At 38.1% G+C, this 24,610-nt stretch overlaps 1 protein-coding gene across 1 annotated transcript in view; it reads right to left on the bottom strand.

Moving 5' to 3' along the window:
* Nucleotides 1-219: 219 nt before the first annotated feature.
* The window catches only part of GEX1 (gamete expressed protein 1), a 77,104-nt gene continuing 52,713 nt past the window's right edge, over nt 220-24,610 (bottom strand). The window contains exons 2-7 of the mRNA XM_089395577.1: nt 2,064-2,651; nt 1,578-1,704; nt 1,263-1,449; nt 1,028-1,184; nt 718-911; nt 220-611 (exon numbers count right to left, since the gene is read on the bottom strand). Coding sequence (XP_089251703.1) covers nt 493-611; nt 718-911; nt 1,028-1,184; nt 1,263-1,449; nt 1,578-1,704; nt 2,064-2,651 — 1,372 coding nt within the window. The 3' untranslated portion in view covers nt 220-492. The remainder of the gene's footprint in view (nt 612-717; nt 912-1,027; nt 1,185-1,262; nt 1,450-1,577; nt 1,705-2,063; nt 2,652-24,610) is intronic.

Below are 24,610 nucleotides of genomic sequence, written 5' to 3'. Positions count from 1 at the left end.
AGAAAGTTGTTAACAAAGAAAACCATTGACCAGTAAGACCTAATTAGAGTTTGAAGCAAGACCGATAAACACTACTCGAAAAAAATGAGAGGGAGTAAGAAAGAGAAGCAAAAAAAAACAACTTCCACAGTGACAATAGAGATCTTCTCAATGCCCAAAGTCCAAGTGGAAGTGCCTAATAGTGGAAAATTAAACTTAAACTATCCTCAACATGCAAGATAAGGAAATCTGAAGAAATATTCCTCCTATATCTTCTAGAACTGACATGAGAAAAAAATTGGTACTGTACTTGCCAGAAAATAGCATAAACATAAACTACTATTCCCTTGTTTGGATGTCCTGTTTAAGATTTTAATAAAGCATAAGTAATAGGAGCTATAATAATCTAGCACTCTCAAGTGACCAATTATCAGAAGACCAGAAAGGTTATTCTTACATATTATCTATGAGAACATCAATAAAGATTATATTATTCAAGATGTGAGAGAAACTTTATTTAACACTTGATGGGGGCTCATAATCTGGATCATCAGAGCTGTCTTCCTCTGGTAAGTTATCAAGCCATGACATGTAAGATTGGCCATGAAAACCTCCAACCTTCGATCTTTGCCCTGAAATTGAGATACACGTCACCTACATGTGCAAAAAAAGGAAACCACCTACATCCTCTTCGTATATGATTATTGGTAGAAACAAGACCAGATGAATGGTACATACTCTGAAATATTAGAGCTCTTTTTACAATATTCCTAGCATAAAGTTGTTGGCCAACTTTGCTGTCCATTTCCAGTAGCTTGCATCCTTTGTGATAAACATCAACAGCACCTTGATTCCCATCCAGGTTAGATTCTAATGTTTTCATTTTCTCTTGTATTTCCAGTAGCATTTTATAATTCAGTTGTTCATAGTCTCTGCAAATCAAAATGTAGCTTCAGTACTCATTAGTTACTAATTGCCAAAAAAGGAAAAGAAAATTCTGGATTTTGCAGACACAGAAAGGGATGCATCAGGGAGACAGAATGTAAACCTGTATCTAATAAAAGAAAAGATAAGATGAAGAATGGCAATGGATACAAATGTTGTTCTAACATAAAATGTCTTTGAGGCAATCCAGCCTTGTTGTGAAAGATCATTGCCTTTAAAACGGGCTATGAAGAACTCAATGGCAAATGATATACAAAGTCCTACATGCAACAACCATGGTTAGACTCCTTTGCAAACAAGAAACTTTGATTGCAATTGAAAAAACTGTGTTCACCTACCAAAGTACAGAACAGATCTGACATTATTGGTTTGCTTTGTGCTTGTAAGCATATAGAACACACACATTGTAATCAAGTAGAAGAAGATGGTCTTAATAGCTCGAGATTCAAGTAGAATGGCATTGTGAAGTGAAAATAACTTATCCAGAGCCATGAACATAGTGGCTTGCTTTGATTCAAATGCTTCCTGCAATCAAATTCAAAATATATATTCACATAGCTGCAATTGTTAACTATAATTAATAATATGCCTTTGTCAGTATCGGTTAGATTGCATTAAATTAAGGATGAATAAGAAACGAGATGAGATAACACCTGAGCGGACAAAATTGCAGAGGAGCTCTGTGCTAGGCGATTGTGAGTTGCCTGAAGTTCCTCTTGGTACGTAGTGAATTCATGCTGGTGCTGACGAGCATTATCAGCAAGCTGTTGTACTGATAACCTACAGTTTTACAGTTTTATCTAGAACTATTCATCAAGATCAGACACAAACATCAAAACCACAGACATCTTTAACTCATTATCTCAGTCACTGACAAGAATTAAGTCCCACAAAATAGCCATAACACAAAATCATGTGTCCAAGTCTTCCATTTACTCCAAGAAATCTGGTAATAGATTACTGCATTCAAAACATATATGATATTATGTATTTGATGAGCTTTCATTGATATCAAGAATCTTAATCTACGCTTTCCACATTTGAACTCCTTTAAGGGAAAATATAGATACATAAACTATATGGCCTGCATGTATTTTTGAGCAAAAAGAGACTTGCAAATGCCTAGAAATAAATCTCACCTGCTTTGTTCAAATGCTTCAGCTTGAGTTTGTGTAAGAGTATCAAGGCCTTGCAAAGCAAGACTTTGGCCATCCAGTAACTGTTTCTGTTGACCTAATGACAAAGTCACTACGTTGTCAATGTCATCTGCTTTACTTTGAAGATTTTCTAACTGAGATGACATAGTACCAGCCACTTCTGAGATTTGCTTTTGTGTCTGTGAAGTCAATGTTTGAAGGAACCCTATGTCTTCTCCTAATCTTACATATGAGTTTTGAAGATCAGCCATACTAGTGTCCAAGGTCTTCTGCATATCAAACTGCTTTTCTTGCAACTTGGACTGAGTGCCAATTATCTGATGAGATTGCTCAAAAATGGAATTGGACTGATCTATAACATTTGTGATTTTATCTTCTACAACCTTTGACTTTTGAGCCAGCAGTTCTGCTTGAGATTCAATAGAGTCTAGCGAATTATGGATTTCATTAGAGTGCTCCAGCAGAGAATCTGACTGCTGCTCTATTTTATCCAATTTGTCCACTACCCAATGAGTGGATGACTTCAACTCATTCACAACCCTTTCTGTGTCTTGCTTGAATGCATGGCTCCTGCACACAGAAATCTAAATGGTAAGCAAAAAGAACTGGGACAGATTGCAAGACGAACAGTTTGATCCATAATACATATTTTGCATATCCATCTAACATTTCTACTTCTGGTATACAAGGATAGCATAATGGGTTTACAGCTGGGCTAAGCAGATATTTAGACAATGAATAATGAGGGAAGATCCACTTGTATCTGTATTTTTCCTGTTTATGGGCCTACCCAATATATGAATCTTGACCTGGAAAAAGTACAGATAGGAACAGTAACGAAGAAAAATATGTTTGTCCCTGCATTTTATCAGTATATTTTTCAATTTAATAGATCAAATTTATTCTAATCCAATATAATAAAGTATTGAAACATTGTGTTGCTCCAATCAATGCCATTATGCAAAACTGGACAAAGAAGGTAAAATACTTGGCATTTGCAGGATTGTGATAGATCTGAAAATAATTTTAATAAAATTATCCTCTCACTAATGATTTTCCTTTGCTTTCTCGTGTAGCAATTTCTCTAGTAAAGAACACCCAGAAAACTTGTTCCAATTTAGAGGTACTGACAGAAAAATGTATGGTAACTTGTCAATCCACAAAGTCTGTTGATATAATTCTTTCCATTCATTATGCTTCTTCCATAATGTTTTGAGATCTCTCCAGTATATTATCGATCATGTGATTGACTTGATGGCTAGGAATCTTTTTGTATTTCCATATTGTTCTTTGCTAGGAAAGTTTGCACATTTTTTTCAATATAGTCTTGATCACGTGATTGACTTGATGGCTTGGAACCTTTTTTGTTTTTCCATATTGTTCATTTCTGGAAAATTTGAGCATTAATGGCAAGAAGGTTGATCTCTCCTCTTATTTTTCTTATTCAAGGATACCTCCCTAAGCTAAATCTTCCCTTCTGAATCAGGCTCTTCAACTATTTGACTACATGATTTTATTTGTGGTGTGGATGTGGCCTTTGAGGGGTGATTTAGAATAATAGTTTCCTAAATTAGTGGACACTTTCCTCTGGACATTAATCTCAATGCTCGGGAATCATGTTCCCCTCTAGGATCCAATCTATTTTTCACATTTTCAAATATTTTTTTCAAAATCAAATTTACTGACAATTTTAGGATTTGTGTTTGTCAAAGGAGTTCTGCAGCTCTGCTAAGGAACTGTGCGCAGAACCTGCAATCTTCCTGAACCTTATTTGTTTCATATTAAATGGGAATAACATTTTCGTATGGATGTTTTATGTATACTCTTTCCAAATACATTGCTTCCATGTACGCTCACTACTCTCTGGTATCTGTGTAAATTTGGCCAACTTTTTTGTTAGGATATTCCGACACATAGGAAATAGTTAAGTACAACTTGGTCTAGTATAGAGTTAGGTAAAGTTTGTTTCTTTACCTTGTACATTTTGTAACTTACAATCCGACAGTCACGATATGTAGTGATCCGACGGTTCATTCTCTCCTCGGTATTACCGACACTTGATCCGTGGCTTGACACCCGATTGGTCCATGATTTCTATTTAAAGCGCATGGAGGGTCATTTGTAGGGTAATCCGTCTATGAGAGAAGCATATGTAAATTTTCATTCTTTTATTAATAAATTGCCTGAAGTGGCCGCGTTGGCTCAAGCCATGGACTGTTTCCCTCTTTGAGGGTTTTAACCACGTCAAAAATACTGGTGTATTGATCTGCGATCTGGTTGTGAGCGGTGTCCTTTGGTGTTCTGTCTGAGGAACTTACCCTGTAAATTCCTACATGGTATCAGAGCTATTTGAGGGCCGCGTCCGTTGGTGATCCAAATCTGAAGCCGGTAGAACTGCATCCGATTGTCGTTTCCTAGATCTACTGTTTCTGACTGCTTTCGGGCCGAGAGGACTGCTCTGTTGTGTTGGGAGCATCTGTTCCAGTGAGGAACCCCTTTCGTTTCACGCGAAAAGGTTTCCGGTAGCCCTAGCTGCGTCATTTTTAAGATCTGGAGGTATACAGTGTTTATTTGCAGTTTACAGTTATTTTCTCTCTGTTTATTTCGGTTTCGGTTTATTTAGCCTTTTTTATTACCGGATCTATACCTTTCATTTCTGCGTATGCTCTTTGCCCTACGACTCTGTGCGATCTGGGCAAATCAGAAACAGAAAGGAAGGATTTTTCTCATGCGTATGCTCTTTTCCCTGCGCCTTAGTGTGATCTCGGAAAATCAGAAACATTGAGGAAAATATTTAGTTTCCGGCTAAAGCTAACTTTGAGCCGCAAGGTTCATTTTTGAAAATATTTAGTTTTTCGGCTAAAGCTAACTTCGAGCCGTAAGGTTTATTTTCTTTGCATGTCCGTGTTGGGTTTTGTGTTTTTTGTTTTGTAGGAAAAAAGAGCTTTCTCAAAGCAAGCATGCAACCCAAAGCATCACCCCCCCCCCCCTCTCTCTCTCTCTCTCAAATTTTTTGTATAGCTCAATTGGTTCAAAGCTATTTTAAGAGAGTAGAGGTCTTGGGTTCAAATCTCCTTTTTGTGAGGGCGGATTTTTCATTTCCGCACATTCCCCCACTTCGTCGACATCTTCAACAACTTTTTTCCAAAAGCCATAACTTCTTCATCCGGAAGCCGTTTTCAGAGCCGTTTTTTTTAAACCAGCCTAATTTTTCGAGATCTATCCATTGGAACACTTAGTTTCAGCATCTTTAGCTTCAGTTTCCGTTGAAATGGAAAGTCAATACCAAGTTACCCTTGACAGCACCAACTACTTCCAATGGTTGTCCTACATTGAGGATTTACTTAGAAGTAAAAGTCTCTACAGAATAGCCTCAGGCCAAGAAAAGAAACCGAAGAATGAAGATAAGGCTGCTAAATGGGAAAATAGGCAAGATCAAGCACGTGGATTGATAGGGATGTCTATTTCTCCAGACCTTAGATTCCATATTGCAGAACTTGATACTCCTGATGAAGCAATGAAACAAATCAATAAAGTTTTTGGGATTAAAAATGAACTTAGAGCCCATCAACTTGAAAATGAGTTGCTTACATTGGACCCTAATAATTTTTCTTGCATTGAAGATTTCTTGTCCAAGTTCAAGACCCTTAGATATCTCTTGGAAGGTGTTAAGATTAAGAAAGAAGATAGTAACCTTATCTATTCCATTCTTACTAAGTTGGGACCAGCCTACTCTGTGTTTGTTTCCACCTTCCATTCTACAAGAGAAGCCTTCATTTCTCAAGGAACAGACTACAAGTCCCCTTCCTTTGACTCTTTTTGTGATTCTTTAATAAGAGAACAAGAAAAACTCTTACACCTTGGTCTTCTTAATCTTGGAAACTCTTCCAAGAAAGCGTTAGCCGCCCAGCAGCAACCAAATTCAAAGAATCCTAAGAAGTCATATCCTAAAAAGAATGGTCCTAAACCAAACAAGGGTCCTAAGCAATCTCAGCCTCAAAATGAAAAATCATTTCAACAAAATGATAAGACAAATAAAAACAAATGGAAGAAGACTGATAGACATTGCAAATTTTGTAATCGAGATGGCCACTTAGTATCCAAATGCTTTAAGAAGATGGAAGCCTTGGAAGTAGCGATGAAGAAACATAACATCCATTTGGAGCAATCTTCAACTTCAACTTCATCTTCAGGAATGGCACTTTCTGCATGTGGTTGTCAATCATCTCAGTCTGGTTATGCATTAAATGTATCTTCTTCTTCTCATTCTCATGAGTGGCTCATTGATTCTGGAGCCTCTTATCACATGGCCAAAAACAAAGCCATGTTTTCTTCTTTAAATGATTGTAACACCAAAAATATATATGTTGGTGATGATAGATCTCTTAGTGTTGGAACTGTTCATCTAGACAATGGTCAGTTTAATGATGTATTATGTGTTCCAACCTTATCCTGCAACCTTCTATCTGTATATCAGATAACTCATTCAGGTGAAGGTAAAATCGTTGAATTTTCACCTCATGATGTTGTAATCAAGGACCTAAGAGATCCTAAACAGATTTTAGCTACTGGCATTGCTGATGATTCTACAAGGTTGTATAAGTTTCACAACTTTGGGTCATCAAATCTTCCCTCAGTATTTGTTGCTCATAACGATGAAGTGAGCAAACTTTGGCATGAGCGATTTGGTCACTTAAACTATCGCTCCCTTCAGCATCTATGTAAAGAAAATATGGTGACAGGTCTTCCTATGGTATCTTGCAGAGATGGTGTTTGTTCCGGATGTGTACTCGGAAAACATCATTAGGACAGTTTTGAAAAACGTGCCTCTTGGCACGCCTCAGCCCCTTTACAGCTTGTGCATAGTGATTTATGTGGTCCACTTCCAGTTGTTTCATTCTCTGGCTGCAAGTATTTCTTAACTTTCATTGATGATTTCTCCAGACGCACTTGGGTATACTTCTTAAAACTCAAGAGTGAAGTATTTAACACATTTTTGGCCTTCAAGGCCTTTGTTGAAAAACAATCTGGACATCAAATTCTTAAGCTAAGATCTGATAATGGCGGAGAATATGTTAAAAACACATTCATCAACTTTTGCACTGAGAATGGAATTCAAATGCAACATATTGTTCCATATACTCCACAACAAAATGGTGTAGCTGAAAGGAAGAATCGCACCTTAAAGGAAATGGCTAATTGTATGCTACAATCTAAAGGACTTGGTCTTAGTTTTTGGGCAGAAGCAATTAATTGTGCAAATTACATAATAAATCGCACTCCTACTAAGGCTTTAAAGAATATCACTCCAGAAGAAGCATGGATCTCAATCAAACCAGATGTAAGTCATTTTCGTGTTTTTGGAAGTGAAGCGTGGGCCCATATTCCAGATGAAAAGCATAAAGCTTTAGAACCTAAGAGTGAAAAATGTACTTTTGTTGGATATTCTGAAGATGTCAAAGGCTATAGACTTATTCCATTTAAGTCCAAAAATGTTATCATTAGAAGAGATGTAAAATTTGATGAAAATATATCGGCCTGCGAGCCTAGTCCAGCGGATGTGCCACCTCTCCCTATCTCTTCTACTTTTGAAAACATTTCTTCTTCAGATGATGAAAGTGAGGATGACAATCCTCCCCCATCTCAGGATCCTCCTTCAGCTCCTCAGCTTCCAAAATGGGTTCGTGCTACTCGAGATGCAGCAGGTGATCTTGCCGGTGATCCTACAGATCAGCGACGCACACGTTCTCAGTTTGACAGAGCCTCTTCTTTACTGGCTCAAGCTCCAGTAAATTATGATCCTGACACCTTTGCAGAAGCTTCAGGCCATCCAGATTGGGAAGCAGCTATGAATGAAGAATATCATTCATTATTGGCAAATGATACATGGGATCTTGTTCCTCTACCAAAGGGACGAAAACTTGTTAGATGCAAATGGGTTTACAGAACCAAGTATGGACCAGATGGGAAAGTTGATAAACATAAAGCTCGTCTTGTTGCTAAAGGTTTTTCACAGGTTGAAGGCATTGACTACACTGAAACCTTCTCCCCTGTTGCCAAAATGAACTCTATCCGCCTTGTTCTTTCCCTTGCTGCCTCGTTCAAATGGGAAGTCCATCAAATGGATGTTAAATCTGCCTTCTTGCATGGGGACTTGCATGAAGAAATCTACATGGAACAACCCATTGGCTTCATAAAAACAGACTCCAGCCTTGTATGTCGGCTTAAGAAATCCCTTTATGGTCTCAAGCAAGCTCCTCGAGCTTGGTATGCCAAAATGGATAGCTTTCTTTTAGAATCTGGCTTTTCTAGGTGTCATTCTGACAATACTGTCTACACCAAGAAAGTGGGCAAGTCTCTTATCATTCTTGTTCTTTATGTTGATGATCTTATCCTTACCGGTAGTGATCCCAACCTTATAAACCATGTGAAGTCCAGCCTTAAAAAGAAATTTGAAATGACAGACTTAGGACACTTACATTATTTTCTCGGTCTTCAAGTCTTGCAAACCAAGGAGGGTATTTCCCTTTCCCAGTCCAAGTATGCCTGTGATATTCTACGCCATTTTCACATGGAAGACTGTAAGCCAGCCCCTTCTCCCTTCCAGTCTAGAGTCAAACTTTCAGTCACTTGTACTTCTCCTGAAGTTGATGCTACCTTATACCGTCAACTTGTAGGAAAACTTCTGTATCTAACCCATACTCGACCTGACCTTTCCTTTGTCGTTGGCCTTGTTGCTCGGTTTATGCAAAACCCACGTGAAAGTCATTGAAAAGCAGCTAAAAGAATACTTCGTTATGTTCGAGGTACAGTTCAGTTTGGGATTCATTACAATGCCGAAGCATCTCCTCTATTAGTTGGTTTCACTGATTCCGATTGGGCTGGTGACCCTGATGATCGGAAGTCTACTGCAGGTTATGTGTTCACTCTTGGTTCAGGACCTATTACATGGGCCTGCAAGAAACAAGGTGCCATTTCTCTTTCTTCAGCAGAAGCAGAGTATCGTGGTGCTGTAGAAGCTAGTAAGGAAGCCTTGTGGCTTCGTCAGATCCTGTCAGAGTTTGGCTTTCAGCAGCAGCATCCGACTACACTTTGGTGTGATAATCAAAGTGCCATTCAGCTATGCAAAGATCCAGTCCAACATCAGCGCAGCAAACACATTGAACTGCACATGCACTTCATTAGAAAGCTCATCCATGACCATGTTCTTGAAGTGCAATATTGTTCAACAGATGATCAAGTTGCAGACATCTTTACAAAGGCTCTCACAGAGGCGAAGTTCACTAAACTTCGATTTATGGTTGGAGTTCAGGAAGTTGTCACTAAGGGGGGATAGGCTCTAGTGCCTCCTTCCTTCTCCTATTGTGTCATATTTGTAAATCCTTCAATCCTATCCCAAGTTGTTCTTAAGGGGGGATGTTAGGATATTCCGACACATAGGAAATAGTTAAGTACAACTTGGTCTAGTATAGAGTTAGGTATAGAGTTAGGTAAAGTGTGTTTCTTTACCTTGTACATTTTGTAACTTACAATCCGACGGTCACGATATGTAGTGATCCGACGGTTCATTCTCTCTTCGGTATTACCGACACTTGATCCGTGGCTTGACACCCGATTGGTCCATGATTTCTATTTAAAGCGCATGGAGGGTCATTTGTAGGGTAATCCGTCTATGAGAGAAGCATATGTAAATTTTCATTCTTTTATTAATAAATTGCCTGAAGTGGCCGCGTTGGCTCAGGCCGTGGACTGTTTCCCTCTTTGAGGGTTTTAACCACGTCAAAAACACTGGTGTATTGATCTGCGATCTGGTTGTGAGCGATGTCCTTTGGTGTTCTGTCTGAAGAACTTACCCTGTAAATTCCTACACTTTTCGTTTGTGTATAATCGGAGAAGTTAGCTGAGGCTCTACCTCTGATTTGTTTTCTTGTAATGTCCTTTCTACCTATCAACCCTCAGTTTCACATCAGGAGTACTACATTTTTTTCACCAGATTCATTCCAACATCTGAGCAGATCTCATGCATTATCTGAGATGATGTCTCAGCCTAGAGTCTCGTGATCAGTGTGCCATCATGAGGATTGTATTATGTGTCATGACCAACCAAAAGTGTGACCATGTACCTTTTGTATTGTTGCTAGGCCATCCTTAGAGATCTATGTGAAGTTTTTTTTCTCATCTAGGCGGTTTCTCTATACCCTTGTGGTTTGTCATTGTCAATCCTATTTGTGGGACAAGGGCCACCCTTAGTGTTGTTGAGAAATCTAGGGCGGCTAGATTAGGTGATTTCTCTTACTTTGATAACTGCTTGTGATGTATTTTTACTTGACTTGATTAGCATCTTCTTTCTCTTGATTATATTTAATGTTCTTATCATCAAACAACTACCAAATCATAAATAACAATGAGACAAGAGGACACAAGATGTAGGCGATCAGCCAGGGCCAAAACCTCTCCACTTGAGAGGAAAACCCACAAGAATTCTTCTCTTCTTATAGAATCTTCAAATGACGAATTCTAATACCTAAGACCCTTGATAAAGACCCCTCCAACACCAAGTCAACCTTTCTCCTTGATGATCTTTCTTTCCAGCAATTTCAACCCCAGCAGTTTCTTCTGCAACTTCGACCCAACAATTTCTGGAACTTCGACCTAGCAGTGTCTTCTGGAACTTCGACCCAGCAGTTTATTCTGGAACTTCAACCCAACAGTTTCTTTTGGAACTTCAACCTAGCAGTTTCTTTACAACTTTGACCCCAGCAACTATCCAGCACTTCAACTTGCCCAGCAAATGTAGAAACCCCAACACAAGAGAGAGAGAGAGGCCCAAAACTTTGATCTTGCTCTTCTTCTATTTTTTCGTCCTTTTTTAGCTTCTATCTTGAGGAAATCGAACTTGCTTGACAGTATGTCCAAATGAGATCAAGTTCCTTCTTATATATAGCTTTTGAGGGGTACGAATTGTTATCTTTAGGCCTGTTGCTTCTTGTTTGACAAAGTCTTGGAGGGTATTTGACTATATTTTTGACTCAAATAAATTTTCTTTACAATATGTAACATGCCCAAAAGGGTCTTCCATACATGACAATGACTCCATTGACTTGTAGACTCAATAATAAGACCTAGAAGCACTCAATGGGTGTTTGACCTAAAAATAAATTTCCCTTGAGCATGAAACTCATGCCTTAAGAATGATAATTGTAAATTTATTTTTCTTTTTACATCAAATAAATAAAATCATGATTACATATGTCATTATGAAGACCAAACCTAGTTACATATTTCAACACGTGTAGTGATTTGACTGTGAAAATCTAAGGTGGTGTACATACTCTATGACCCTTTGGATTTGAACCTTTGACCTCATTGGAGGAAACACATGTCCTTAAACATTAGTCTCTCAAGCATTAAATCTTTTATATGTTTCATGCTACATGTTTTGTTGGAATTAATACTTCATTATTAAAGTGAGACTTTTGCATCTCTTAATTAATCATATAAAAGATTTACTTGGGCTCTCCTAATAATCATTGCATATCTAAGGGATATTTTTTATAGCTTTGCCACCCTTATCCTAAAGATGCATGAAATGGCCCTAATCCTTATCACTCTTGCAATTAAAGATCTCAATTCTTCTTAGAACCCTTTGGAAAACACTTTTTGCTATGTTGCACGGGGACCCGTCCCCCCCAAAAATACTCATGTACCCTGCGTCCCCGCGTTCCGGGGACTTTTGGACCCTTGGGAAACGTCCCCAAATTGTTGGGGACTCCATAGGGGACGAGGGGACTTGCTGGAAGTTCCCAAGACATTCCGAACAAATTTCAGGAATGTTCCAGACAGATGTCAAGGATGTCTTTGGCAGATTTCAAGGGGTTTTGGGGAAGATTTCAGGTGTGTTATGGGGAGGTTTTAGGGATAACCCAAGCACATAGCTTTAGTTTTGACAATCATGGGCATTGATGATTGAACAATGTGATCGTTTTTCCGATTCATTTTTTTTGGAATGCATTGAATTTAAATATTTTGTACAAATTGCAACTCAAAACATGGATTTTTTTATGATGGGTTTCATTTTGGATTTCTAGTGATTTAGATATTGTATTTCAATGACAAAATTACAAAAAGCAGCCTCCATGTCAAGAAAGCGGAAAATACAATGTTTTAAAAAGTTGATCCTTGTGATTATTTTTCTTGTTTTTTCACTTTTTGGATCATCTCAACTTTTATATATTTTATGTGGGTTTTGAGGACTCATTCAAGTTCAGTGCTTCCATCATCCCAACCCCAAGCGTTGTGAAAACAATCAGATAGTAGTGAATTGGATTGGATACTAAATGTTTAAATAAATTCCTATTCAATCGCTTAATCTGAAATTTGAATTTAATATTTTAGAAAACAAAAGTATTTTATAGCGGTTTTCAACACCGCTATAAAAGTTTGCAAAACCTATTGAAAAGGAAATGCCTTTTATGTTTAACATAGTCATCATTAACAAGAAATATGAGGAAAAAAAATTGCTATAAAGACAGTTCTATGTGATAGATTGTTCATGGACCTTATTACAAATTTAAAGTAGTTACACTTAAGTTTCTTAAAGCTAAAGCTCATGTCTAGTGGCCAATAATGGAATGTCATTCAACCATTTTTTAAATGTTTGAGATTTTAATTGGCAAGGGTAAGGGTTGTGCATAATACTATAAAGTATAGCTTGTTATGCTTACAGTTTGAAACAACTACAAATGTTATATATATATATATATGTCGTCCCCTGAAAATTTGGGGGTGCACTCTAGCTGTTCCGGCGACTCGCCCCCCCGTCCCAAAAACCAATATAACATAGCTTTTTTGGCTTGCGTGCACTACTACCAATCCAGCGACTAGCATAAATTCACTAAACAATTTGCATATATCTTCAAAATGCACCAAAAAATTATAAGTGTGCACAGAATTGTGAGCTCTCAGGTGGGGTTTACAGGTTTTATAGCTTGATGACCTCCGATTATTTGTATATAACTACCCCAACCATCATCTAGCAATAAAAGAGCAAGCCTAGGGTGGAGGAAAATGGAAGCGCCATTATGCTGATAAACTTATGTCAAACTCTATAGGCAAGTCATCCGTGAGCATTTTATGCAATTCTCGCTCAAGAAAACCTTGTTCCCTAATTCATTTCCCTTCCAATCTTGCATAGAAGAAAGAGGCCTTGTCTCTTTCCATTCCATGTGTTGAGTATGGATCAAGAGGAGCATACCATCACTAACCTAGGAGGGAACCCACATGGTGGTTTTGGGCGCTATAACACCCCTAGGATCCCCCCCTATGTGTGTAATGTACATATCATGTTTAGGTTGGTGAGTCAAGGACTATTTTGAGACCTATGTGTCCATGTCCATATGTGTTCAAATCAGTGTGTTTATGTTCATATGTTTTTGAGGCCAAAGTTCCTATGTGATTCTAGACTAATGAACCTATGTGCTAAAACAACAAGCTCAGTTATGCAAACTTGTAATCACATGAATATTAATAAAATATGTCACTACTACAAACCAAGTCAGACAAGAGAGTATGAGGGGATAAGACTCCATAAGTGGACAAAGGGGCTAAGGGATAAGTGATGAGGGGCTTAAGCCATTATTAAAATAAGCCTACGTCAAAAAGGGCATATGTTTTAGCCTAAGTCCATAAGGTGGCATTTTGAAGTATCATTTATCGAAAAAGGGACATGCACATAAAAGTGAGAGATTTAGTGTTATTCCATCATTCATTACATGATTTTATTGGTGGTAGATGACAAAACTCCCTGGAGGGGAAGAAGAGATGACCCTATGACATGATTGGTTCTTGGTAAAATCCTAGATGGATTGGGGAAAAGGGGATAGGTTTCCCTGGGGTGAGGTTACAAGGGTATTTGAAGACTCTTGAGGACAATTGGAACTCCTGGAAGACACAAGACTCGAAGACATCCCTACTCAACCCAAGTTGGGATCCTTGGAAGGGTAGTGGCACAACACGATGGATTGTGGATGTAGAGAATGGTGTAAAGTACCTTGGTGTTGAGAACTCAATAGGGCAATGTATATGTTAATTCTCTTAACTTGATAACTGTTTGCGTAGTCTTTTTACTTATTAGCTTTTATCTTTCTTATTTCAAGTGCAATAACACAGTATGTAGGCTACAAGCTAAGGCCAAAACCCCTCATCTTGAGGGGAAAACCCGTAAAATCTCTTCTTATCTTTCAGATCTTTCAATTGATGAATACCATGACCTAGACTCAGACAAATACCCTCCAAGATCAAGTCTTCCTCGGCCTCCTGTTGAAATATCTTTGACCTCCCCAGTAAATCTGAAATTCTGCCCCCAACAACTGCTACAACTGTTGTTGCTTCTCTAGGAGACTTCGATCTCCCTCTAACTGCTCTTCCCTTGACCTCACTTGCCTTGATTTGAGTCTTAGGGCTAGTAGGAAATCCTAAGAGACCTTTGCTTGCCTTCTTGCTCTTCTTTGCTTCAAAATCGAACTTTAGACTTGCCCAGTGCAGAAACCCTAACTTCGCATTCCCAAAAGAAAGTAGAGAGACCCAAAACACTTTGACTTTTCTTGTCCTTCTTCTTCGCACTTCCTTTTTCGTCTTTCTACTGCTTCCTTCTTCGTATGAGAGATGAGTGAGTGAATGATCCAAATGGAAGACGAGTTCCTCTTATATATAGGATTCCTTCAAGGGTGGACGTGGCTCTTCATGTAAGCCGACTTGATAGCTTATGTCGGCCGACTTGATAGCTTATGTCAGCCGACTTGATCTTGGAGGTAATTTGACATTTTCAAGACAAAATAATTTTTCTTTTACAATTTAGAATGTGCCCATAGGGTCTTCCATATATGTCAATGACTCTTATACCTAGGACAAACCCTAGAAGCACTCAATGGGTGCTTGACCTATAAAATAAAATAACTTGAGCATGAAACCCATGCTCCAATAATAATAATGATTTCTTTTTCATTTTATATGTACAAGAATACATTTCATACTAATGAAGACCGAACCTAGTTACACATTTTTCAACACTCCCTCTTAACTAGGGAGGTATTCATAGGAGGTACAAGTTCATTCTCAATCTAAAGAGATCACATAAGAAGAGTCGGATTGGTAACCCACCATAATAACCAGCATTGTCATACAGCAAGGCCTTGACTAACAACTCTATCTCTCCACAAGATCAGAGCACAATGCTAGTGAGACCAATGATGTGTAGACACCATCATCATTGTCTCTCCAAGGTACATACCCCACCTAGGTGTTCCCAAAGTATGACCTCTCATTGGACTATTCTTATCTTGGGTAGCTAATCCTCAAAGAATATTGGTCCATGACTACTCTTGTCTTGAATGCCCTACCACATTCTCAAAGAGTATCGAATGCCATATGGTTACCCAACCCTCCATTCTTTCTTCCCAAGTGAAGACAAGAATGTTTTGTCTATCCCTCCCTCTCAATTCAGGAGGACAAATCCACCAAACCAAGTTTGTCCCTTAAGTATACAAGATTCTTGTTTGGAAGTGATTTTGTCAATATGTCAGCTACCTGCTCATCAGTGGAGATATACTGTAGCTGCACCACACCATTTTGCACTAGCTCTCATATATAGTGATACTTGTTGTTGATATGATTTGTCTTCCCATGAAACATTGGGTCCTTAGACAAACGAATACAGTTGGTGCTATCACAACATATCACTATAGGGTTCATCGGTCCTTCAAATAAGTCAGACAACAACTTAACCAAACTGCTTCCCAGCTAACTTCACACGCTGCAACATATTCTGCCTCAGCACTACTCAAAGCAATGGTGTTTTGTTTTCTGCTCATCCATGAGACCATAGATGATCCCAGACTAAAACATCCTCCTGTAGTGCTTCTTCCATCTTGTTCACTTCCTCCCCAGTCGGAATTTGTATAACCAGTCAATTGAACATCATTCCTTCTATCATATTTCAGGCAGTAGTTGATGGTTCCCCACAGATATCTTAGGATATGTTTTGCTGCTATCCAATGATCATGCTTCGACTCCACTTGGAATTGACTAAGTATATTTACTGCAAAACATATGTCCAAACAAGTATTCACCAAGTACATTAATGAGCCAATCAATTATCTATATCTGGAAGGATCCACAGGGCTTGATTGGGAACTCCTTAGTCTTTTCAAGTTTTTGATCATCGAAGTTGTCATCTCTTTACAGTCCATCATGTTGAACTTCTTCAAAATCTTGATCACGTACTTTCCTTGACCTAAATAGACTTCATTAGGTTCCTGCCAAACTTCTAGTCCCAAATAGTAATGCATCAACCCCAGATTCTTCATGTCAAATTTTGCTGCCAATTGCTTCTTACATTCTTCAATTCGACCTTCTACACCTATCAAGAGAAGATCATCTACATAGAGAAGAATGATTACAGGTTCAGTGTTTACAACCTTAATATAGAGGTTTGAGTCAGCAGAACTTTTTGTGAAGCCTAATCTTTGTAGATATGCATCCATTCTAGCATACCATGCCCTTGGTGCTAGCTTGAGGCCATATAATGCTTTATTTAATCTGCAAACATATGCCTTCCTATATTTTATTTCGAATCCCAAGGGTTGTTCTATGTAGACTTATTCATCTATTGTGCCATTCAAAAATGTAATCTTGTCATCCATTTGGTGGATGTTCCATCCCATCCATGCTGCCAAAGAGACTAATGATTGAATTGTTGTGTATCTTGTTGTTGGAGAAAAAAATTCTTAATAGTCAATGCCTTCAATGTTGACAGAACCCTCTTGCCACAAATATTGCTTTTATACTTATCTATACTTCCATCAGCTGCATGATTGATCTTATACACCCACTTGGAAGTAACTACATATTTGTCTTCAGGCCTAGGTACGATCTCCCAGACTCCATTCTTCATTATAGATTGATATTCTTCATTCATGTCATCTTTCCATTCTCGATGTTTTATAGCCTCTTCAAAAGTGGATGGTTCTGCTTCATTTAATTTTGTCACATATGCAGCGTACCCAGAGTATCTCATGGGTCTTTTACTTTCTCTAAATGATCCTTGAGCTGCCCCATGACCTTCTGCATCAAGTGGTGTAGTTTTCAACCAATTAGGTATTTTCCTTGTTTCTTGAGTGACCACGGGTTGAATAGGTTCACTAGGTCCTTATTTATCATGGTGAGATCCTTCTTGCTTGTCAACTTCTTCCTCAAACATAGGAAGTTCTTCGTCATCAGAATCTATAGAAAGTTCTTTTGATTTCTTGAATGCTATGCTCTCATCAAATATGACATCACGACTAACTTCAATGTGATGTCCATCTTTCATATAGATTCTATAGGTTTTCACACCCAACAAATATACCTTTCACACCGGAAGGATCCAACTTCTTTCTTTTGTCCTTTGGTATATGAATATACATAGGACATCCAAAGATTCGGAGATGATCGACAGATGGCTTCTTCCCAGTGAACACTTCTTCTGGAGTTTTATTGTCTAGAGATTTGTGAGGACATCTATTTTGTATGTAGACAACTGTCTTAGTTGCTTCACCCACAGAAACTTCGGTAGATCTTGATCGTGTATCATTGCTTTTACACTTTCTTCAATGGACCTGTTCTTTCTTTCTGCAACTCCATTTTGTTCTGGATTTTATGGAACTATCAGTTCCCTCTTAATCCCAGATTCCTTACAGAATGCTATGATCTCCTTGGATGTATATTCTCCTCCATTATCAAATATCTTAGTATTTTGATCCTTCTTTCTGTAAGGTTTTCCACTTCGGGTTTGAATTCTTGAAATTTAGTAACTACTTCATCCTTGGTTTTCATTAAGTAAACCCAAGTCTTCCTTGAGTGATCATCTATGAATGTGACATAATAAAGATGTCCTCCAAGTGATTTTGGAGTCATAGGGCCACATACATCAGAGTGAATGAGATCCAAGATTTCTTTTGACCGTGAAGCACTTCTTCCAAATGGTCTCTTGGTATTTTTGCCTAATGCACATCCTTTGCAGACACCTTCATGATCCTCCTTTAGATTTGATATTCCATCTACTATGGAATTTAGGGTTGGAAGGATTTTGAAATGTAGATGACCAAACCTTCTATGCCAAAGTTCACATGGACTAATCTTAGTGTGAACTAGGGCATGATTTACGGGAGATATTAATCTATAAAGCCTTCCTTCTCGGATACCAATCACTTTAGCTTGTTCTATGCTTGAGTTTTTTGCCCATACAACTATCTTTGCATCAATGAAGGCTACTCTATCTCCTTATCTTCTAAGCTTGAAATAGAAAGTCGATATTTGTGCAAACCTGGAACAAACAAAATGTTGTTGAAGTGGATGTTGCTTACATCTTCTAGCTCTATGGATGATGATCCAATGCCTTTCACAGGATAGCTCTTGTTGTCTCCAAGTTCCACAGAGTAAGCGGATTTTCCTTTTGATAAGGTCTTTAATTGGTGAGAGTGACTAGTCATGTGCCTTGATGCACCGCTATTAATTACCCAGATGTCTTCGTCTTGAAATGTTCCAGAGAGAGAAAAGAAGAGTCCTTCATCCTTTTCTATGATTGATTCCTTCTTTGCAGAGAATATGAGACTCCATAACTCTTTGATGCTTTTCTTGAGATGGTTTGCAATCCTTTTGATGACCTTCTTCATTGTAGAGGAGATCTTCATGATGCCCTTAGATAACCAAAGCTCCAATACCATGTTGAAAATTCAATAGGGCAATGTATATGTTAATTCTCTTAACTTGATAACTGCTTGTGTAGTCTTTTTACTTATTAGCTTTGATCTTTCTTATGTCAAGTGCAATACATCAAACAAATACCAAAACAGTAATAACAATGACACAGTATGTAGGCTACAAGCCAAGGACAAAACCCCTCCTCTTGAGGGGAAAACCCATGAAATCTCTTCTTATCTTTCAAATCTTTCAAATGACAAATACCATGACCTAGACTACAACAAATACCCTCCAAGATCAAGTCTTCCTCGGCCTCCTTCTAAAATATATTTGACCTCCCTAGTAAATCCGAAATTCTACCCCCAGCAACTGTTGCAACTGTTGTTGCTTCTCTAGGAGACTTCGATCTCCCTCTAACTGCTCTTCCCTTGAGCTCACTTGCCATGATTTGAGTCTTGGGGCTAGTAGGAAATCCTAAGAGGCCTTCGCTTGCCTTCTTGCTCTTTTTTGCTTCAAAATCGAACTTTAGACTTGCCCAATGCAGAAAGCCTAACTTCGCATTCCCAGAAGAAAGTAGAGAGACCCAAAACACTTCGACTTTTCTTGTCCTTCTTCACAATTCCTTTTTTCGTCCTTCTACTCCTTCCTTCTTCGTATGAGAGATGAGTGAGTGAATGATCCAAATGGAGGACAAGTTCCTCTTATATATAGGCTTCCTTCAAGGGTCGACGTGGCCCTTCATGTAGGCCGACTTTACAGCTTATGTCGGCCGACTTGATCTTGGAGGTAATTTGACATTTTCAAGACAAAATATTTTTTCTTTTACAATTTACAATGTGCCCATAGGGTCTTCCATATATGTCAATGACTCTTATACCTAGGACAAACCCTAGAAGCACTCAATGGGTGCTTGACCTATAAAATAAAAGAACTTGAGCATGAAATCCATGCTCCAATAATATAATAATTTCTTTTTCAATTTATATATACAAGAATACATTTCAGACTAATGAAGATTGAACCTAGTTACACATTTTTCAACACTTGGGCTGTGTGGGTTGATGGGGGATGAGAGACTATTGGATGGAGACTGTTGGGGTTTGGTACCTTGGCCCTGTCATTTTTCGGTATTGGTTATGTACCATAGTTGGATTTAGGTAAGCCTTTGTGCTTATGGAATCGTGGCCCTAGCTCAAGGGTGACCTACTACTGAGAGATTATAAGCATTGTGATCTGAGAGATTATGAGCATTGTAATCTATGGCTAGGTGGAACTTTTGAATTCTGTAGCCAATTGATGCTTCCTTCAAAAGATAAGTGTTTATTTTTATGTCTGTGTATGAGCATTGTGGTCTATGGTTGGGTAGAACGTTTGAGATCTGTGGCCAGTTGATGCTTCCTTTAAAAGATAAGTGTTTATTTTTATGTCTATGTGTATTAATAGTTGTGATTATTTATGTATTTTGATATGCTGTATATGAACAATAATTTAAATGGTGTCAATTATACATTTACATTCATACATGAAAGCATTGCATAGTAGAATGCATTAGACATCCATGAAAAATGTTACAGAAATTGAATTCAAGGGGAAATTTCCAAAAAATAAAGTCACAAAGGTAGTGATATGCCCTAGTGGGTGACTGGGAGTGTTACAAAGTGGTATCAGAGCCAAGTTCCCAACGCTCAAGCCATATGGGTCCAACTTTGCTTGTAGAGGAAAAATTACAAGTTATATGGAAAATGTTTGATAGAATTTCTCAGGAAGAGGAAATGGGAGAAATTATCAATTTGCGATGAAATTTAGAGAAAGAATCCACTAAGAATGACAAATATACTAGTGTAAAAATCAAATTGATGGTTATGGGGTCAGAGTTAGCAAATAGATGGGTTAACTACAACAATGGAGTTGTCAATTTCGTGTAGACAAAAGTTTTGTAAAATAAACTTTATTGATGGAGAAATTTAAAAATTATAAAATTTTGAAAATTTGAAAACTTTTGTATTATGACATCAGCAATGAGGTGGCAATGCCAGGAAGTAGCTGAGTTGGCATGTGGATGTGGCTAGGTGGCACAACTTAATGCCATCAGAGGTTGATGGGTTGTTGAACTCCCTTGTATCTTCTGATCTGATATCAATATGATCCATTGATTGTGATTGAGATCAATCGTTGGATCCATAGAGAATGCAACTTTCTATAAACCATCATGTATGTTGCAACTCGATATGGATATGGACTGTTAGATCAACTTAATTGTGAAAATTGGATCCATCAAGAATGCAACTTTCTATAAACCATTGCACATTTTGCAACCCGATATGGATATGGACTGTTGAATTGAATTAACCATGGCCGTTGGATCCATTAGGAATGCAATTTTTTATAAGCCATTGCGCATGTTGCAACTTGATATGGATCTGAATTGTGGAAATGAGTTAATTGTGGCCGTTGGATCCATTGGGAATGCAAATTTCCATAAACCATCGTGCATGTTGCCACTCGATATGAATTATGGGTCGTTGATCTACTTTTGGATCAATTGTCAAATCGACAAGTGTGCAAGTTGCATGTTATAGGAAGAAGTGGGAATGGACCCTATTTGATGTCACAACCAATAAAAGAATGCCACATGGAAAGGTGGCAAAGGAAATGGGACCCTTCAATGTTGGTGAAGGTCGGTAAGGCACCACGTGAACCATAGGGCCCTAGTAGAGACCAAAAGACAAAATAAATGTTTTATATGTTCCAAGAGTCTTGGGAAAGACATGCAAACTCAGTTTGTGTCCAATGGAACTGAGGGGTATATATACATACCTATACTTTCCACTTGGGGGAGTGCAAATGCAATCTGTAATTAATAACGCTTACAGAGTTGAATTGCAGATGGTTTTTGGCTGATTCAAAGAACTAAGATAGCAGAAAACTCTGTAAATTTTCAAAAAAATTGCCAATTTTTCGGTCATTAACTTTTAGGGGATTTTTGAGGCCCTAAACGAAAGAGCTTGAATGAAAGAGCTCAAAGAGATTTCCAATGACATACTACAACTACAAACAGAGCAAGTATGAGGAAGTTATGCCCAAACTAGTGAAGGGGAAAAGTCAAGTACCAATTTACTACTATAGGGTATAACTCACTAACTAGAGCTTGTATCGAGGTGCACAAGTAGTCAATAGAAATTTTTTGGGTAATAGAACAAAACCATGGAGCCAAATTTGAAATCTAGGTACATAATGTTTCAAGAAATTAGCAGAAAATTGTTGTAGAATGTAACTAGGTTCGGTCTTCATAATGACTTGTAATTATGAATTTATGTAATGAAGAAGACAAAGATAACAAAATGTATATTTGTAATATTTGTCTCATGGGTTTCATGAGAAAGGAGTTTTTATTATAGGTCAAAGACTTCTTCTTGTCATGTATATGAAGTGATGTTACACTCAAAGGACGAATTATTGATGTAAAAGTATGCCTCAAAACCTTGTCATATTGCTCCTTGAAGATGGCTCAATACACATTGAAGATCCTACCTTATTCATGTTGGCCTACACACTTGTTCAAGTCGGCTTCCTAGCAAAAGGTCATGTCAGCCTAGAAGCAGTAAGACTGTCTCTATATATAAATGGACTGCAGCATCATTTGGCACCATGAAGTTTGGATAAGTTATGTGATTACAGTGCTATTGAAGGACCACAGAAAGAACGAAATAGATGAGAAAGACAGCGAAGGAAAGAAGGATAAATATACCATTGTTTTGGTTCTCATCCACCAAGTTCAGTTCTGTGGAAAAGTGCAAAGAAAGGAATTTCTTTCTGAGCTAAGTCCGAAGACAGGAATGTGAAGGAGGAATCTACTCAAGAAGGGAACTGTGATCCGATACTAAAGAGTCGAGGCACTTATAGAGCTCAGCGTTGGATTCAAGGTGTAACTTAAAGGGTACAGAAAGGTATAGAAAGAGTGACTCGTTTAGGGCTACAGAAATAGAGACCGAGTTTCTCTAAGCATAGTCGAAGGAACAAGTGCAGAAAAGAAGGAATAAATTAGGAGAGGCGGAGAAGGGTAACAAAGGAAAGTGAAGGCATACTGAAGTCAAGGGTCAGGATCTTGGTAATGGTACTTGTCAATTGAAAATACATAAGAAGAATTGCTTTTGGGTTTTGCTCTCCAAGAGGGAGAGGTTTTAGCCCTGGCTTGGAGCCTAACTATTGTGTCACTAATGTTATCGTTTTGATAGTTGTTTGATGTATTGAACACTGTAATAATGATGAACAAATATAATAAGTAAAGATATAACACAAGGAGTTATCGTGTAAGAGAATTTGAATTAATATTTGCCCTACCCAATTCTCAACATGGTATCAAAGCTATGGTTACAGTCAAGGGCATCTTAGTGACACTTAAGGGTTGGCTATCTCTTGGGTGAAGGATTGAAGTCACCACAGTGACTGTTTCAACACTATATCTTTGTGTTACTTCTAGTTCGGTATCAATTCTAAACTCTTTGGTGCATTTCAGTGACACTCCAAGAATGACATCTAAGCAAATCTAGCATATCTCTATATAATCCACAGTCTCAGGCTAGGTTGGATTACAGTCAAGTATACATTGCAGAATTAATCACAGGTTTGGGTCCTCTCTATACCCAGATACCTCCCTCAGTCTCGGTTCAGTGATACACAGTTCTCGGCATACCTTTACAAGTATAGGTGTTGCAGTTCAGATGGTCTACATGCTGGCTTCAGTTCGGATGCTAACCACAGTTTGGATAAATGCTCAGTATAACAATGACATCAGTCTCGGATCCTTTCAAGAAAGATCTCAGAACCTCGGTCAAGAAGATGGGTAAACTTTCGGTGGTACTACAGTGACAGTGCTTCACTGTATAGGTGCCATTTGACAGTGTTATAACCTCAATAATAAGAAGTCTGGAACAACGACAGTATTAATACCACAGAATGTCACAGTAATATGCCACATGATGTTGCTCGGTGTCAAGAGTAATCTCATCATTCACCTTGCCATTGCTACTTTATTACAATTGATCTCAAACAGTGATTGGTTCGACCTATATGACAGTACCATAAGATGATCGGTGTCATATGTCATATCAATGATCATAAGAATCAGATGTATGAGGAGTCAAAGTATCTCAAGGCTCAAGTGATCTCAATAACATATAGTCTGAAGCAGTTTCGGTAATGTCATAATTATGCTATGGTGCTTGGTGCTGGACAGTGCAAGAAGGTCTCAAAGGAAGTCTTGTAAAAGGATTTCAGTTGTGTCATGCTAGGCAGCTCAAGCAAGGATCTCATTCAAGGAAGCATCAAGGTGAAGATCTCCTCTTCACATGCCAAGTAAGTATCTTTCATGTTTATAATCAATCCTTGGTTTAAATGACTTCATTTTGTAAGGAAATCGATATGCTCGTTGGGTAACTGAAGGTCCTTGCATGAAATAAGGAGGATAGTCAAGTCCTAAAAGATAAGAGAATTCATTGAGAATATCAATGAAAAGGGTCTCCTCTGATTTCATAGGAAGGGACTCTTAAGGTTCTCTCACAAAAACAATATTCGAGACATCAAAAAGATATACAATGCAATGAAGCAGGTCATATTGAAGGTATCGAAGAATGAAGGGATATCTTCGTAAAATCTCAACTGTGAGATTTGGAGAGATGATAAGAAGATAATCATCATTAACTAATAAGCAAGGTAACAAATGTCCATGGGACAAGAGAGTTGCCTCATTCGACAACTTGTGGTTTCTATGCTAGATGGAAAAAGACAAGTTA

This window comes from Pinus tabuliformis, chromosome 1_2 (assembly GCF_031772625.1).
Source record: "Pinus tabuliformis cultivar Carrire ecotype Pingquan chromosome 1_2, CPIR1, whole genome shotgun sequence".
Classification (NCBI taxonomy): domain Eukaryota; kingdom Viridiplantae; phylum Streptophyta; class Pinopsida; order Pinales; family Pinaceae; genus Pinus; species Pinus tabuliformis.
Note: the sequence above shows the minus strand (reverse complement) of the source record. Positions and strands in the feature narration are given on the sequence as shown.